This window comes from Lissotriton vulgaris, chromosome 11, assembly GCF_964263255.1.
Source record: "Lissotriton vulgaris chromosome 11, aLisVul1.2, whole genome shotgun sequence".
In the NCBI taxonomy this organism is placed as follows: Eukaryota; Metazoa; Chordata; class Amphibia; order Caudata; family Salamandridae; genus Lissotriton; species Lissotriton vulgaris.
Genome location: NC_141699.1, coordinates 1107411137 through 1107430440, shown reverse-complemented (window position 1 = coordinate 1107430440; position 19304 = coordinate 1107411137). Strand labels below are relative to the sequence as shown.

At 41.0% G+C, this 19304-nt stretch overlaps 1 protein-coding gene across 1 annotated transcript in view; it reads right to left on the bottom strand.

Moving 5' to 3' along the window:
• LOC147684249 (putative cation-transporting ATPase 13A4) overlaps nt 1-19304 on the bottom strand; it is a 276452-nt gene that overhangs the window by 109839 nt on the left and 147309 nt on the right. The window contains exon 16 of the mRNA XM_086944649.1: nt 18657-18813. Within this exon, the coding sequence (XP_086800775.1) occupies nt 18657-18813 (157 nt within the window). The remainder of the gene's footprint in view (nt 1-18656; nt 18814-19304) is intronic.

The window sequence follows — 19304 nt, the reverse complement described above, 5'->3', positions numbered from 1 at the left end:
CAAAGTGTTGAAATTCAGGGCAGCCCTACAAGTGTGTATAAATGCATCTAAAGTTACGCTGCATCAATTGCAGCAGTTGGTGGGGAAGTTGAATTTTGCCCTAAGGGTGATACCAATGGCCCGCCCCTTTTCCCGTTCGATTGCCCAAGCGATGGTCGGCCTAAAAGAGGGTCATCATCGCACGAGACTATCGGCTGAGGTCCGCCAGGACATGCGTATTTGGTTAGCATTTTTGGCGGACTTTAATGGTCGAGTAGTCTGGAACAAGCCAGCCGTGTCCTCTGAAGAGCTGGGGCTATGGACAGATTCAGCAGGAAGCATTGGCTTTGGCGCCATCTTCGGCACGAAATGGTCGGCACAAAGATGGCCGACGTGGTGGCATGATAATGGGCTGACGAGTAATATTGCTTTCCTGGAACTATTTCCCATTTTGGTGGCCCTCAGAACCTGGCCCGAAGGGTTCAAAGATCACTCGGTCATATTTTGGTCTGACAATATGTCCGTAGTGGAATGCATCAATAGTCAGGCAGCACGTTGTAAACTGATTTTGAGATTGCTCAAAGAAATTGTTTTACTTTGTATGCAACTGAACGTGATATTCAGAGCAAAACATGTCCCAGGGGTGTTGAATCAGGCGGCTGACGCACTGTCTCGTTTTCAAATGCAGGCTTTCTCGGGTTTCCTTCCCTCAGCGGACCCAGAGCCGGCACCCTTTCCCGAAGCTCTCTGGTCTCTCGGTGCCCCGAACTTCGTCACCTCGTGGGAGAGAGTTTAGCACCACGGACGAGGAAGGCATATGAAGGGGCGTTTCGGGCCTATTTAGCCTTTTTGGGGATTGACAGAGAGGGGTTGTGGGGCCAAGAGGAATGGGTAGTGAATTTTCTGATGTCCTTACGTAGGGATGGGAAATCGGTGGCTACGGCCCAGAGGCATCGTGCTGCCATTTCCTTTGTTGCCAGGGCTCATAATATCCAGGACCCGACAGCATCTTTCGTGGTGCAGAAAGCGCTGCGTGGGTGGCAACGCCTTGAGGGTCACAGAGTAGACGAGAGGCGCCCGATAGGTTTGGATAGGTTGTCCCAGTTGTTGGCCACACTCCCTGCCACATGCTCGTCTCAGTTTGAGACGGTATTGTTCCGAGCCGCTTTTACGCTTGCATTTCACGGGGCGATGAGGGTAAGCGAGCTGGTGGCAAGGAACAAACTGGATGTGGCTGGGGGTTTGTGCCAGGAACACGTTCAGATTAGGGGAGAGACGATGACTGTCTCCTTTGTCAGGTCCAAGACCGATCAGGATGGGATGGGTGACTGCATAATCATACGCAGGATTCCCGGGTCCTCCATGTGTCCGGTAAAATGTTTAGAAGATTACCTTGCACGAAGGGTGGCATCATGGGGGGGGACCTTGTTGAGACACGCGGACGCCACCCCACTGACGAAATTTCAGTTTCAGCGGGTGCTTGCGATGTCAATTGCCGCAGCGGGCTTGAACCCGGGCGAGTTTGGGACCCATTCCTTTCGTATAGGGGCTGCCACAGAAGCTACAGCCAGGGGTCTTAATGTGGAACAAGTCAAACGAGTGGGGCGTTGGTCCTCCAATTGTTATAAGAGATATGTGCGGTTGCACATGTTGTGAAGCTGTAATAATATACTCACGCTTCTTGTTTTTGTTTGGTTTTCAGTTACGCGAGCCTACGAGGCGGGGCGGACTATGCAGTCGACCCAACACCGGGCCAGCGGTCAGACATCACCGGCTGTGAGAAAGGAGGTGTGGGTCGTGGGCCACTCATACGTGAGGCGTGCCGCAGACGTATTCAAAGCAGGTGACATGATTCACGTAGCTGGGGAATACGGGTACAGGGTGTCCTTCTACGGAAGAGGCGGTCTCTGTATTGACCAGTTTCAAACATTTTTTGAGGGTTTGTTAGGGCGGACGAGGTCACCGCCGTCTATAGTTATAGTACATTTAGGGGGCAATGATTTGGTCACCACCGGTAGACGACTTCTCCTGGAGGCAATGCTTTCCACTGTAAGTTGGTTGGCGAGGAGAGTTCCGGGGTGCACCATTGCGTGGTCCCATATGATTCCACGAAAGGTGTGGCGGGGGGCTATTTCTGTTCCTGCTTTGAACCATTCTGTTAGAAAACTGAATAACAAAGTGAGTAGGTTGTTCCGTTCCAGGACATTGCATTCTATCCCGCATGGTTGTATTAATGATGACAGTATGTATTTGGGGGATGGTGTGCATTTGTCTCGGGTGGGAAATGAGTTACTGATAGGAGACTTCTTAGCATGGTTAAAAACGTTGAAACATGACCTTTAGGTAGGAGTTTTGTGGGGGGTCCGGATAGCCGGTCAACTATCCGGCCTGTGGCGGTAAGGTCATGATCGGTGAGCACTAATTAGAAGATCCCTATGAGTGGGCGTCACCCAACACGGATGGGAGCGCTCGGGAGAGGTGGCCTTTGGCCCCTCAATGGGGAGGCGGTCCCTTCTAAGGATGGGTCGCCGAAAGTAAAGGAAAGGCGGTCAAGGCCCCTTCCTTTGTAGGAGGGGTTACAGCCCCCTCCTGGGGAATTTCCCGGGGCCAGTGACGTCTGCGACGGCAGATGTGGTAAGTTGTGTGGGGTTGGGGGGAGGTCTACGATACCTTCTAGATACCTCACACGAGTCTTCGAACGACCTTTAACTGGCGTCGAGTTTATAGGTGCCCCCGTCAAGTCAAGGGAAATTGGTAGTAGTTGCACTTGAGGTACGCCTCCGTGCTGTCGCCCCTCCCAAGTGGGGGGGGTATGTCTGGTTAGGGATCTTGACCCGGTTACGACCTTGCCGTTGGCCCTTAAACGTTAGGATGTACAATTTCAATATTTCAAGAAAATGTTTTGTAGGATGTTAGATCGGCTAGGAGAACCTCTGTATTAGAGAATCTGTTAAGGTTAGCCAAACATCGCAATGTGGTAATGAAATTGTACATAATATGAACTGTTTAATGTTTTAATTTTTTGTTTTAATAAATACGGCCAGGAGGGTCACTCCCTCCCACTTCCAAAAACTTCAAGAACTGTTTCCGGTTTCCCTCCTTTGGGGATTGTGTTGAGAGGGGGTGGCGGGTATCTCAGCCATATGGAAAGGGGCGACCACTCGGTCCCCCCGAACGTATGGCAGAGTACCTCGATCCCCCCGGGAAGCCATTTTGGGCGGGAGGCGCGTCTCGGCTGGTATGCCCGAAGCGGCGTAGCCGGGGCGCGCTTTTTCCCGCCCTAGAGTGGGCTGGCCTAGACACTGACGCAGCTGGCCACGCCCCTCGGGGCAGGCAGGGGCGGGTTTACGCCTGCCCTGAAGACGGATAAAAAGGGACGCAAGACCAGAAGACATCCTCTTGTTCCTGTGCTCTGAAGCTGCACCTCCTCGCTGCACGTGAGCTCGAGACGGAACGAAGAGCCAATTTTGACCCACCCACCAGCCCCTGAGGACAGCAAGTTGTTTGTAATAAAGTGATCAATAATTTTGTTTCGTTTACAGGTTGTGGTAGTATCGTGTTGATTTTGAGTGTAATAAAGAATGGTTTATCTTATATGAATTTTGTGATTAAAGTAATTCAGATATAGTGTCGATTTATAAGCATGCTTTTCGGTCATAGTGGCCAATGTATTTTTAGGCTTAGTAGCACTGTCGTATTTATTTTGGTCGGGCGGTAAGGTCATGATCGGTGAGCACTAATTAGAAGATCCCTATGAGTGGGCGTCACCCAACACGGATGGGAGCGCTCGGGAGAGGTGGCCTTTGGCCCCTCAATGGGGAGGCGGTCCCTTCTAAGGATGGGTCGCCGAAAGTAAAGGAAAGGCGGTCAAGGCCCCTTCCTTTGTAGGAGGGGTTACAACCCCCTCCTGGGGAATTTCCCGGGGCCAGTGACGTCTGCGACGGCAGATGTGGTAAGTTGTGTGGGGTTGGGGGGAGGTCTACGATACCTTCTAGATACCTCACACGAGTCTTCGAACGACCTTTAACTGGCGTCGAGTTTATAGGTGCCCCCGTCAAGTCAAGGGAAATTGGTAGTAGTTGCACTTGAGGTACGCCTCCGTGCTGTCGCCCCTCCCAAGTGGGGGGGGTATGTCTGGTTAGGGATCTTGACCCGGTTACGACCTTGCCGTTGGCCCTTAAACGTTAAGATGTACAATTTCAATATTTCAAGAAAATGTTTTGTAGGATGTTAGATCGGCTAGGAGAACCTCTGTATTAGAGAATCTGTTAAGGTTAGCCAAACATCGCAATGTGGTAATGAAATTGTACATAATATGAACTGTTTAATGTTTTAATTTTTTGTTTTAATAAATACGGCCGGGAGGGTCACTCCCTCCCACTTCCAAAAACTTCAAGAACTGTTTCCGGTTTCCCTCCTTTGGGGATTGTGTTGAGAGGGGGTGGCGGGTATCTCAGCCATATAAACTTTTAAGAGAACAGTTAGATTTAAGATGCCTTGAGAGATACATTACTGATTAGGGTACTTTGTATGAGTGTGTTGTAAGGTATAGTCAAAGTAGGCCTCCTTCTGTACGTCTGATGGTTAGTTAGTACATCTGTTGCTTCTTCCTGCACCTTTCTTTGTCTTTATGAAATTCTGTTGTCTGTTTGTGCATTTCCCCTAATTCTTTCGGTACCTTTCTTTCAGTATCTGGACATGTCCTACCTCTGTAGGTTAGTAATTAGCATTTAAAAAACCTTAGAAATTCACTCAAAAAACCATTGGTTTTAGGGACGTCATAGTTAGAAATTAGCATTTAAAAAACCTTAGAAATTGACTGAAAAAAACACAGATTTCAGGGACATTATTGTTAGTAGGACATTTCACTCAAACAAAATCAGAGAAATGTGGGCGTAATAGTTAGTTAAGCTAACTATAACTCGCGCCCCCACAATGCATTGCTGATGAGGTCACATATTATATCATTCATAGCATGGTCAGTGATATCACTGTTGACATCACTGATCGATACATATTGATTTACAAAAATATAAATACATATATATATATATATATATATATATATATATATATATATATATATATATATATATATATATATATATATATATATATATATATATATATATATATATATTCACTGAAAAAACCATAGGTTATAGACCATATATAGTTAGGAATTAGCATTAACAAAACCTTGAAAATTCACTGAAAAAACCATAGGTTATAGACCATATATAGTTAGGAATTTGCATTTACAAAACCTTATTTTACTCACACAAAACCATTGAAATTCCATATATAGTTAGTTGCACTAACTATATATCGCGCACCCGCAATCCACTGCTGATGATGTCACATATTACATCATTCATGACATGGTCAGTGACATCACTGATGACATCACTGATGACATCTCAAATGACATCACTGATGACATCTCAAATGACATCACTGATGACATCACTGATGACATCTCATTTGACATTACTGATCACATCACTGATGATATCATTCATGTGATAATACGATGAACCTCTTCAGACTCTAATATAACCTTAGATACAATCAGTGTAAACAGACACTCACAGACTGTCACTCATCCATGGATTTACTCACACACCTAGTCAGTCATGCAAAGAATCAATCACACCTCCATTTCCTCAACTATACAGTTATACAAACTTTACTTATTCAAACATATACTAACACATATTTACTCTCTTATACAATCCCTGATACAAGTTCACAATGATCCATACAGCCACTCACACATTCACTGGCTCTTATGCACAGTTATTTATATATGTCAACTCTCACATGTACTGTGTTTTACATATGTACTTACTTTGACATGTAGCATTGAGATATCCATTCACTCACCAATACACTCATGCACACAGTCAACCGCCCATACAGCTGTTCCCACATGCACTTTTGAAACCATACATCTAGTGAATCAACTGCTCACACATCTATGCACAGAGTCATACACCTCCCAGCCACCCACACACACACTCAGTCTCCCATACAAATACTTGGGCAAGCAATCAATAACCCATATAGTTACTCATATAGCTACTTATCAACACATGCAACAGTTTACAGAACAACAGACATAATGATGCACAAATTAAGACAGTTTAGCCACTAACCCATGCACTCAGTGAGACACATTTAATCACTCACTCATACAGTCAGTCATGCACCTACTAAATCCTTCATCCAGACATTTATACATCCACTCATTCTTCAATATGTAAGACATATTTTAACTTTACAGAAACATACAGTCACTGGATGTTGTCATCAGTGATGTCATCAGTGATGTCATTTGAGATGTCATCAGTGATGTCATCAGTGATGTCACTGACCATGTCATGAATGATGTAATATGTGACATCATCAGCAGTGGATTGCGGGTGCGCGATATATAGTTAGTGCAACTAACTATATATGGAATTTCAATGGTTTTGTGTGAGTAAAATAAGGTTTTGTAAATGCGAATTCCTAACTATATATGGTCTATAACCTATGGTTTTTTCAGTGAATTTTCAAGGTTTTGTAAATGCTAATTCCTAACTATATATGGTCCATAACCTATGGTTTTTTCTGTGAATTTTCAAGGTTTTGTAAATGCTAATTCCTAACTATATATGGTCTATAGCCTATGGTTTTTTCAGTGAATATATATATATATACATACATATATAAACATATATCATCTGTATATCTATATAAATACAAACATAAATGCATGCATACATATACTTATATGCATACAGATGCATGTTATTTACATGAAAGTTGAAAAAACACTAATAAAAGCAAAGCTGAAAAGCCACCTCATTACAAACAGAATGGCTTTAACTTAAACGAGGGCGAGATCTATTGCATTTTCAATGCTTGTTTACTTTGGTTCCATCGAGAAGGCATTCAGATGTGTCACACATTTGCCATACATTCTGAATGTTAGCACTCTAGTTGCACATTAGATCACTGTAGTAAAGCTACTGCTCACCAGGGACGTCTGCTGCTGGTATTCAAAGTGCATGTTTCAGTCTGCATGTCAGAATTTTTTTAATGAAATAGAAGAGGATTTGAGAAGTCACTCAAAATTATCCCTAATTTTTCTTTCTGAAGCACTAATCATACTTTCTATGGCAAAATTAACCCCCTCATGTTGTTCCTTTTTAAATTGAGTGTTTTCAGACTTACCACTTCATTCCAATCAAGATGGCTTCTGGTGTGCCATACTTTTGTCTTAAGTAAGACTGTTAGCGCTCTAGTTGTTCTTTAGAACACTCTGGGACATTCTGTCATTGGGCTATACTTGGGGTACATCTGGGTGATATTTGGGCTACATGTAGGCTCTTTTGTCTCTGGTGGCCATCTTGGGAGACTGTATGTCAGAATTTTTTAATGAAATTGAAGAGGGTTTGAGAAGTCACTCAAAATGTGCCCTAATTTTTCTTTCTGCAGCACTAATCATAATTCATATGGCAAAATATACCCCCTCATTTTGTTCCTTTTTAAATTAAATGTTTTAAGAGTTACCACTTTATTCCAATCAAGATGGCTTCAGGTGTGCCATACCTTTGTAATAAGTAGGACTGTTAGCGCTCTAGTTGTTCTTTAGAACACTCTGGGACATTCTGTCATTGGGCTATACTTGGGCTACATCTGGGTTATATTTGGGCTACATTTGGGCTCTTTTGTCTCTGGTGGCCATTTTGGGAGACTGCATGTCAGAATTGTTTAATGAAATAGAAGAGGATTTGAAAAGTCACTCAAAATGTGCCCTAATTTTTCTTTCTGCAGCACTAATAATACCTTCTATTGCATAATATACCCCCTCATTTTGTTCCTTTTTAAATTAAATGTTTTAAGAGTTACCACTTTATTCCCATCACGATGGCTCCAGGTGTGCTATACCTTTGTAATAAGTAGGACTGTTAGCGCTCTAGTTGTTCTTTAGAACACTATGGGACATTCTGTCATTGGGCTATACTTGGGCTACATCTGGGTGATATTTGGGCTACATTTGGGCTATTTTGTCTCTGGTGGCCATTTTGGGAGACTGCATGTCAGAATGTTTTAATGAAATAGAAAAGGATTTGAGAAGTCACTCAAAATGTGCCCTAATTTTTCATTCTGCAGCACTAATCATACTTTCTATGGCAAAATATACCCCCTCATGTTGTTTCTTTTTAAATTAAATGTTTTAAGAGTTACCACTTTATTCCAATCAAGATGGCTTCAGGTGTGCCATACCTTTGTAATAAGTAGGACTGTTAGCGCTCTAGTTGTTCTTTAGAACACTCTAGGAGGCTGCAGTAGAACACAAAGGAATCAACTGACAGTCTCTGTCCTTGTTGGACGTACATGTTTTACTGAGAATGTCAGACTTCATTTTCACATGACTGAGAAAGATAATGTGAATTTACAGAAAATATGCTTTCAGTTTAGCTTATAGATCCTCTTCCAAACCACTGTGGGAAAATCATGAGATATTAGTTTTCTTTCAAACAATATTCATGATATCACAGCAGAAGGTTTTTTCACATGGTAAAATCACCTTAGAACCCACCACAATTCCTAAAACGAGTATGGTACCATCAACAAATGATTTATAATGTAACTAAAGTCCTAAAACCCTCTATTAACTACAATGCTTTTTAATGAGGTGCTATCATGTATAGTGGTCCCAAGATGGCTGCCAACACTTCTTGGATGAAGTGCTGACAGCCAATCAGATCAGATGTGTGGTTAGGCTCCGCCCAGATATATATCTTTTTTTAACCTAAATTACTCAAAATCCACTGGAGCACATATATTGAGACCTAGCAAAGGCACATCGGGCTAACAGTCCCTACAATTTTGCCAAGTTTCGTGCAAATCCATTCAGCCGTTCGAGCTAAAAGTGAGGCCAACCGCCCTATGGAAATTAACATGGGAAAAACACGTTTTGGGACCCCCCTTTTTTCTCGGCCCCCCCTTGATGAAACCCCCCCAAATTGTCGGGGGCTGCTCAGAAACAAAATGTTCCATTTTCCTGAAAATTTCAGCCAACTCCGTCCACAAACGCCAAAGTTATTAGACATAGAATTTTCAAAAATCCCATAGAGAAAAAATCCTAACTATATATATATATATATATATATATATATATATATATATATATATATATATATATATATATATATATATATATATATATATATATATATATATGTATGCTTTATACTTATCTGTGTAAAACGTACATTTTTGTTGTAAAGGAATGCTTGGTAAAGGCATACCTGTGTTAACATATTGCATAGTAATGATGTGTGGTTCTGTTATACATCAGAAATTACCACTCTCCTTAAAATTATTTTGAAAAATATGCAATTTTCCCTAAAATGCTGGAAAATATTAAGATAATTATAAATACATTTCTTTAGCTATTAGCACTTTCATAAAGTGGTAATTGCTACAGCTCAACAATAAGACCTAATACATACCTATTTATAATACCCTTACTCGGAATACAGTGAAAGTGTGCTGAAAACTACATGACTGCCATTTACATTTTGTAAAGACAGCCATTAGTCAATCAGATGCTACCTTCCTATCCACTTGTACTGCAGTATGCAGTAAAATTAGTGCAGTATATCGCAGCACAATACATCACTGAGTATTTTAATTAGAACTTTGAAAATCCTTACAATATGTGAACCTACTGCCTATCTATGCTTATCCACTCTACACCACTCCAGTGTACACCTTTCCACTGTGCGCTATTCCACTGTATTGCCGCTCCACTGTTCCCTACTCCACTTCACTGTACACCACTTTAGTTTGCGCCACTCCAGTCTACATCACTCCACTATACGATTTTACACTGTACGCCACTCCACTGTACGCTACTCCACTGTAAGCTAATCCACTCTACACCACTCCACTCTAAGATATTATGCTGTGAACCACTCCAATTCATTATTATACTCTATGCCACTCCATTGTATGGCACTACAGTGTATGCCTCTCCAGTATAAGCTACTCCAGTGTACACTATTCCACTCTATGCAACTGCACCCTTGGACACTACACTCTATGCTATTCCACTCTATGCCACTTCACTCTATACCACTTCACTGCACTCTATTCTACTGTCCAACACTCTATGTCACTTCTGTATATGGCACTTCACTCTACAATACCCTAGTGTATGGTGTTATACTGTACACTACTCTATTTTATGCCACCCCACTCCAACATATGCCACTCTACACTACACCACGTAACTGTACGTTATTCCATTGTACGCCACTCCTTGTCACTTCAGTATATGTCACTTCACTTTACGATACCCTAGTGTATGGTGTTACACTGTACACTAGAGTGTATATTCCCCACATATTGGGTGAGTGAAGATAAATTTATCTTTTCAACAGGTCCCATACAAGATGGAAATTATATTTATGGTCTACTAATCGAGACCCCATGACCAATAAAACGATTGGCTTATTGTAACTAACACATTCACTATGTGTCTTGCAAACTGTCGACACTAATGATGTGTTTTTCTTGTTTTTCTTCAATTGTTTGTTCGTCCCTCGTGATCTTCTGAACAGGTGAATTTCAGGTGACACCAATTTCACTTATCTTAATTGTTCACATTACGCAGTAGCATTGATACAAGGTCCTGATGAAGCAGGAGGAGATCTCGAGATTCCATTTAACCGCAGAAACATGTTGACCTCTAATCCATCTGAGTAGTTATATGTTTAACACTACCTTGCACTGTTTTTTATTGTTGGGTGTGGATAGGATACAATTAAAAAAATGTTTCTCCACTTCCACAACCCAATCTTAAATCACTCACTGTTTTAGCACTGTTACTTTAACACACTTTTTGCACTGCAAGTCATTTTACCCTCCTTATGCCATACATATTAAGCCATCACATTTGAGTTTCTTTCCACTTGACTGGGTTACAGTTCACCTAATCTCCAGTGGTTGTACATCACTTCCTTCGGCTGAAGGATCCCAAATGATGTAGGGCGGTACAGGATGGGTATCTGATGGGAATCATTTGATGGTCACCATGTATCATTCTAGTATGGACTTTGTGACTGTTCCCTAACCAACACATAATTTTAGACAGTTTTACCGTTTTCTTTGACCTACTGGTATTTCTTGTTATAATCACGGTACAGGGGATGATACCATTGTATGGTCACTAAATATTCCCCATCGACCCTCTTTATTGTTAATCACACTGAACACTACTCCACTTTTTGCTGCCCCACTCCTCTCTATGCCACTCCAATGTACAACACTCCTCTCTGCCCTACAGCAGTCTACGCTATTCCCTTTTAAAACACACTACGCTTAGCTATTCTGCTATATGGCACTCCAATCTATGTCACTCTACTGTACCCCACTGCACTTAATGTTATTCTACTATACACCACTCCACTATATGCCAATCCGCTCCCCTCCATGGCACTACACTCTATTTTATTACGCTCTATGCCACACCACTCCACGTCACACCATTCTACAACACTCCCTCCACTGTATAACCCTGCCCTCTACACTACTCTACTCTACCCTATTACCTGTTCACAACTCCAGTACACACTACACTATACGCTATTCCACTGAATGTAAATCCAGACTGCACTGTACCTCACTCCACGGAAGGCCACTCCACTGTCTGCAATTTGATTATGCACAACTTTACACTATTTCATACAATGCAACTCTACTCTATACCACTCCACTCTACCCACTCTCCATTGTACAACACTTCAGTCTACCATACTCCAGTTTACACCACTCCACACAACTCTACTATGCGCTATTACACCATATATAATGACTCCGTATGCCACTCCACTATACGCAACTCTCTCTATGACACTCTACCACAATTTACTCCACACTATCCCACAACACAGTACTCTCCACGCTCTACTTAACAGCACTGTATGACAATCAACTCTACAACACTCTTTGCAGCTCAACTGTATAACACTCTACTCTACTCTGACACCAATCTGTACTACTCCATTCTACTCTATGACTGTTTCCCACACTCTACAAAATGCCATATTGTTCCAACATATGACACTATGCCTCTGCTCTATCACGTTTTATGTCAGTGTATACTACGCCACTGCACTCCACTCCAATTCACGGCACTGAACTGTACAGACCCTCACTATACAACACAACACTCACTCTAGGATACTCCACTCCAGTGTACAACACACCAGTCCACTCTTTACACTGCACCACTCCGCTCTACTCCACTACACTCTGTTCCATTGTACAATGCTACACTCTGCGACACTACACTCTATGACACTGTCCTCCAAGACTCTCCACTTAATAACACTTAATTAAATGACATTCCACACTACAATTTAAAACAAATCTTTGAAAAAAATAAAAACCTTTTAAATGTAATGAAAAAAACAAAGGTTGAAGCTAAGTTGTAATTAGAAGAACGTTAATTGTACTTTCTATACAAACCTACCTTACAACATACAAAAATGTAAACATTCTAGAAATTCCAAAGTTATTGTTACATCCACCTTTATTTTACTATAGCTCACACACCTCCATACACAATCTTGTGACCTCACTCACCACACTACTTTAACTATAACTCAACCTTTCCCCATAGACTGGTTTTACCCTCGCATATTACATGACTTAAACAATGTAAAATCATAGCATTCACACCAACACTCATAACATCTCAAATGGCATAATTTCTGAGAAAACAGTGCAAGGTAGAGTGGCGAGTTGTAGTTAATATAGTGTACTGAGTGAGATGAATCTTCTATACCCACGTTTTGTCAGAGGGGGTAACCAGCACCTAAACTTTGTCTACAATGGTAATATATGAGATTCCATGTAACAAAATAGCTGTTGGCAGGTTTTCAATCAGAGTATTAACATTCAACCTAAGAATGCCTATTGACTCACAATATGTCAAACCTACTGCCTTTATCTTAACTTTCCATTATAAGCAATCAGGTTTATTGCTTTTTTTGCTTGTCATGATACCCAGCTCTTTTTGTTCATCATAAACCTTCCCACAAGGCAGCGATCAAGTAGACCATAGTAGGATTACAAATATGTTTAAAATACAGTTGTCAACACAATATATAACATCCCTACTAATAGAGCCTAATAAGGATTACAATAGTGCAAATTGTCTATCCCCATGGTTTGCTTGGGAGGATCACCAACATGAAAACCTTTGCCCAGTTAGTAATTTGTCAGATTCTATGTAACAAATGGTCTGCTTACAAGCTTTAGCACAGTGTAATGTGCATGCAACCATAAAAGCCTACCCCATTTAGCACATTATTTTCACAATAGGTAAAGATTACCAGTTTTGTCATAACTATTCATTGTAAACAGCTCTCCCTAAGGAATCTGACATGTCTTTTGCAGCGAGCCGTTTAGGTCAATAACCTTCATCAGCTGCTTGACACTATATACAACTCAGGCCTACTGCAGTGTGCCTAGGTTAGAATATGTGATGCAAATAGTTGCAAAATTACAAATATCCACAAAATTACAGATGGTAAAAGAATATACAATCCATTTCAACAGAGTCTACAAGGAATCACCAGAGTGAATGTCTAATTCCAGAGTTTGCCCGATTGGGCAACAAACACCAAAACCCTTGCCTACTATGGTGTAATTGGTGAGATTACATAGCCAAATACCTTTCCACGGCCTGCAACAAAACATGACAACAATCTACTGCTAGAGGCATATTGACTTTACTGTAAACTTTTTCACAATCAATAAGCCAGACCTACTGCCTTTGTAATAACATTTCATAATGAACAAGCCTGACCTATGGGTATAACATCTTTCTGTACACGAATCAAGCCTATAGCTGTCATCATTGTCATCTCACCATAACCAAGTGAGGTGTAATGTATTGTGCATAGGTTTTCCCACAGGAAAACAATCAGGCATACAGTAATACAATTGCAAATGTATACACAATTACAGCTGGAAAAACAAAATACTACCATTCCTAAAATGGTCTAACAAATGTACTTATTTCACACTGGGTGACCAACACCAAAATCAGTGCCTACTATGGTGATCTGTGGGATTCCATGTAACAAAATGCATCCTTGAAGGATTTAATATAGAGTTACAACCCTCACTTAAATGCCTATTTACTTTGGCAAATGATTTTCAACGTAAACATCTTTAGCCTAGTGCCTTTATCATAATATTTCATTGCAAACAGATCAGGCCTACTGCCCTGATCATTAGCTTGCCACCACTGGTGTATTGAGTATAAGGTTTGCCATAAGCCAAAAAGTGCAATACAAGCAGTGGCCAAATCAAATCCTGTGCTCATGAAAACTATCCTGTGGATGGAGCTTAAGTCCCATTGATCACATAGGGTCAGAAGGGTCAGATGACAGTTGCACTTGCAAGCCAGACCTGAAAATCCTAAGAAAATCCTAAGACCCGGACTCTCAAATACAAAACTGCTCTCTGTAGTCTAAAGTGAATGTCATCCCTCCTCCCATCAGTGCTGCTGCCAGAGGAAAACAAGCATTGTGTAGTTATCACAGAAACTTTATTATCTTCACACTGTCATATGTGCACTCCTGATGTTAAACCTTGGGTATCAGGATAAATTAACAAAATGATCATGGCTGTGTGGATGGCAAGAACTTTATTTGTGGAAGCACACATCTTCTGCCCAATCAAACATTTGCTCCTGACTCCCAGCATGTGGGCAGAGCCAAAGCCCGTCTTCTGGTAGTACTGTTACTACTTCTTAAAGTTTTCTTACGTTGATCACATACTATATGTTGGCAGCTGTGCTGCCAAGCCTCACCTATAAAAGAAGGGCGATGAAGGAGATGCAGTAGGAGAAAGAAAGGGCTGTGAATGCACATCCTGCATTAGTTGAACCATGCCTGTCACAGCCCCCTCTGACTCTCTTCCTGCAGAAACAGGAATAGAAAATGTTAATGGGCTGGTGGATGCCCGTTTCCTTGTTTAAAACATTTGGCCTGCGGATTAGAGCCCTGGTACCTATCCCTACAAGCTCTATTAGCTGCTGAGAGGATAAACTTATTTTGTTGATCAGCAGTAATCCCTGGGGCCAGTGACAGCAGTATTAGGTAGTCATCTGCCTCATTCCTTCCACAATAGAATGAAGATTACTTAACATAAAAATATTTCTCTGTTTTAGAAGTTCTTCAAGCATTTTGTAAAATAAAATCTTTCTCCATAAATGTATTCTCTGTCTGTTAGCAGTACTGGACAGGCCTCTATATTTTCCTGGATTTGCCACTTCTATACACCATTGGCTCAATCTCAACATCATTGGCTTCTGTTGAGATTGTTCATTGCACCTCACAGTCTCCCTGTATGGGTCAGGAGGACTCTTTTACCTCTTCACTGCTCTCTTATCCTGAGTGGAGTCAGATGTCAAAGAAAAATACAATCATTCACAAAGACTGACATTCCTTTCACCGAATGGCTTTCCTTTCATTTTCTGTGGCATATGGTGGCACCACACCATCTAACTCAGGCCAGAAATATTTTGTCTCAACTAAATTTGCATGGAATTCCCCAAAAAATAAATACCTAGGTTTATGGTTTGCTCCGTCCACGCTATCTGGCTCCATATCTAAATGGCATCCTTTGTATCAATCTCGGTGGGGCTGGCATAACACTAATACAAGTATGCTTGCTCCTATTGTCTTTTATACTAAAGCTGCTATTTCTTCTGTTTTATTTCTCTTTTTATGGAATACAAAATAAGCCACCTATCTCCCAAGTCATGATCAAATGCAATGAAGAACTTGGTGGTGTAAATGTCCTTGATTTTCAAACCTACCATAATGCCTTCATTTGTAGACAATTTTCTAAATGTTTAGATCAATCCACTTCAATGCCATTTCCAGTAGGGAAATACATTGAACCCTCCTTCCTTTCTACTTTCTCTCTCCAAGAATCTCTCACATTTACTCACAAGACACGTTATTCATTTTTGTCCATACAAAAAACTACTCTTAAACTATTTCAATCTATGCTTATCTCACATCTTTCAGACAAGGATCTATTTCTTAATTCCTCAATCTGGCATAATCGCCTTATAAAAATTAACACCAAACCCATTTTTTAGAAATCCTGGCAAGATAAAGGCCTGCTTTGCGTTCATCAACTTTATTCAAACAATACATTTCTTACCTTTCCTGAAGCACAAGCTCTTTTTAAATTGCCCAAATCATACTCTAATAAATTTAACATTTTGATTCAAATTATGACTCCTTCTTTATCCTCACCGTCTCCAACTTCACCTCCTTCTTTATCTCAACACAATATTCTCCTTTTATTAAGTACCCAACCAAGTGCTTCATCTATTTATAAATTCCTTAACAAAACTCTGAAACATAGAAATAAAAATAACATTGAGTTGCACTGGGAACACGACTTTCGTACTTCATGGTCCACTACATTTTGGAATAATTTGTGGTTGAAAATCCGTAAAACCTCAAGATTTTCTTTTTATATACCTGACTTATCTTTACTCCATCTTCCTTGTATACATTTAAATCTACAATTTATTTTTCACTCCGAACTACTGGTCATGTAATGCTTTGAATGCTGATTTTTGTCACATGCTCTTCTCCTGTACCTACACTTATCAGTTGTGGTTGAAGGTTTGGTCTCAAATTAATATATTCTTTCACACTCAATTGCCTTTTTCACCTTTAAACATTTTTCTAGGCACACTTTCTGATCATTGGCAGACCGTTACATGTAGCAGAACTATTGTAGATTTACTAATTGCAGTTGCTTTCCAACAAATAACCAAAAATTTGAAACAATCTGCACAACTCTCTTTTCAAGCTTGGTGGTGTAGTATTTGCTATAACCACCTACTTAAGGGTGGGCGTAAAATCCGTTTCGCGGGCGAATTTACGGATTTTCCGCGATTTTGCGATCCGCGAGTCTCGCGAAATCGCGGTAAAATCCGCAAATCAGCGGGGACGAATTTTCAGCCAAGCAAGGGTTACAGCAGCAGGTGCAAAAGTTGAACCTAATTTCTTTGTAACCTTTTACAAAAGGCTTACAAACAAATTAACTTCAACTTGGACACCTGCTGCTAATTGCTTCCTGGCGCCTCGTTGCCTACTTGCAACTATTCTCTGACCCTGCTCTGAACCTTGAAGCAGGGTCAGAGAATATTTACAAGTAGGCAATGAGGCATCTGTCCAAGGAATTAAACCTCATCAGGAAGCACTTACAGATATAAAAAACAGGAAGAAGGGAGAGGATGGCAAATACACCCATTTTGAGTTGTCAGGAGGGGTTAAACTAAAAGAGACCTTTACAGCACAATTTTCATATGCATTTTGCTAAAAATAAAAAGCTGTATGTTCTGTAGGGGCAACTCAGGAATCTGGCCCTTCAGAGATCCGGCCTCTCTTTCTTTCTCTCTTTCTCTCTCTCCCTCTCTCTTTCCCTCTCTTTCTCTCTCTCTCTTTCTATCTATCTATCTATCTATCTATCTATCTATCTATCTATCTATCTATCTATCTATCTATCTATCTATCTATCTCTCCCTCTCCCATAAACGACTGCATGAGTAACTTCGCTATGCAAGCAGCTCGCGAAGACGCAAAAATCCCCGCGAACACGCAAAAAACCCCGCGAACACGCAAAAAACCCTGCGAACACGCAAAAAAACAAAAATTCGCGAATTTGGCAGATCGCGAATTCGCAATTCCGCAAATTCGCGGACCGCGAATTCGCAAAATTCGCCCATGCTTACACCTACTCGACCATGCATATGTCTCTCCTCCATCTCTACTTCTTAAAAGAGAAACATATGCTCTCCTATAACTATTTTCTTAGATGCCTATGCTCAGAAAATCTACCAAACATTGCCCACTGCTTGAAGAGGTTTCCAAACCACCATGCATTTGCGTTTTGCTGTATTATTTATTTTCTTTGTTCCCTTCTGAAACCACTCTAAAATAATTACTATTTGCAATATTGATATTTTTTAATATATATTAGGTTCTTATGCTGTTTCATTATTATTTATGGTTATATCGTTATCACATCATTTCCCTATTGTTAATAGGTGTAGGCCACTTTTGTTGATTATGTATACTCTGTTGCAGTGTTTTTTCTCCCAATTAAAGTTCCTTTTTCAAATTTAAAAAAAAGAAAGGCTGTATTTGTCAGTGCTTGTACTAAACTGTAACTAAATTGTGCTTTGGGCACGTAAGGTAATATGTTGACAGGATGTTATCTTTCCGTAGTACTATTTTTACATAACGTTCGTCTTTCGTATTTATAATGCTTTTTGCCAACTACAAACATGCAGGAGAGGTTTCACATGGAGAAAGAGCATAGTTCATTTTCATATTTCTCCCCATTTCCGTGTCTAATTTATTAATGGTAACATATTATACGAAATAAAATATTCCCATCTCTCCATGATGAGAATATTGCAAGTCACAGCAGAGTTCTATACCTTTATCAAGATCCTCACAGAGGTTCCTCATGCCTACTTCTGGAGAAGGGACCAGATTACCCTACAAGGTTTCCTGATGTTTTTCTAAATCAGTTGTAAGTTATTTTTAATCCATGTCTCTGAATACCTGTCTCAGGCCGGCAGAAGCTGATCACCTTCTCGGGTGCTCCTTTCATGAAGACCAGACACTGGTCGCCCCCAACCACCTGTGTGACAACCGACATCCTCTGTAGGCCTGAGGAAAATGGGAACTGGTGCACAATGGCAATGCCTTCAACAGGAACCTAAGGAGGAAGCACAAAATTACATCAGCAGCAATTTGAACAGTTAGATGAACATCTCTTCTATTTTACATTTTTTAGAACACTATCATTTGTTCAAGAAACAATTAGCATAATGGAGGTATTAAATGTGATAGCACAAATGTCCGAGTTTACTCAGCTGATAGAGGGCTTTGAGCCACAACCAATTATTAGTACTGGAGTTGACCACACGTTTCTGCTGGTTGTGGAGGTGAATTAGAATCTCTGCCTGTTGTGAAGGTGGCCAAGAGTCTCAGCTTGTTGTGGAGGTGACCCAGAGTATCTGTTGGCCGTGGAGGGGACCTCAAGTCTCTGCTGGTTGTGGAGGTGACCTAGAGCCTCTGCAGTTATGGAGGGGACCTAGAGTCTCTGCTGGTTGTAGAGGTGACCTCAAGTCTCTGCTGATTGTGGATTTGACCTAGAATCTCTGCTGGTTGTGGAGGTCACCTTGAGTCTCTGCTGGTTGTGGAGGT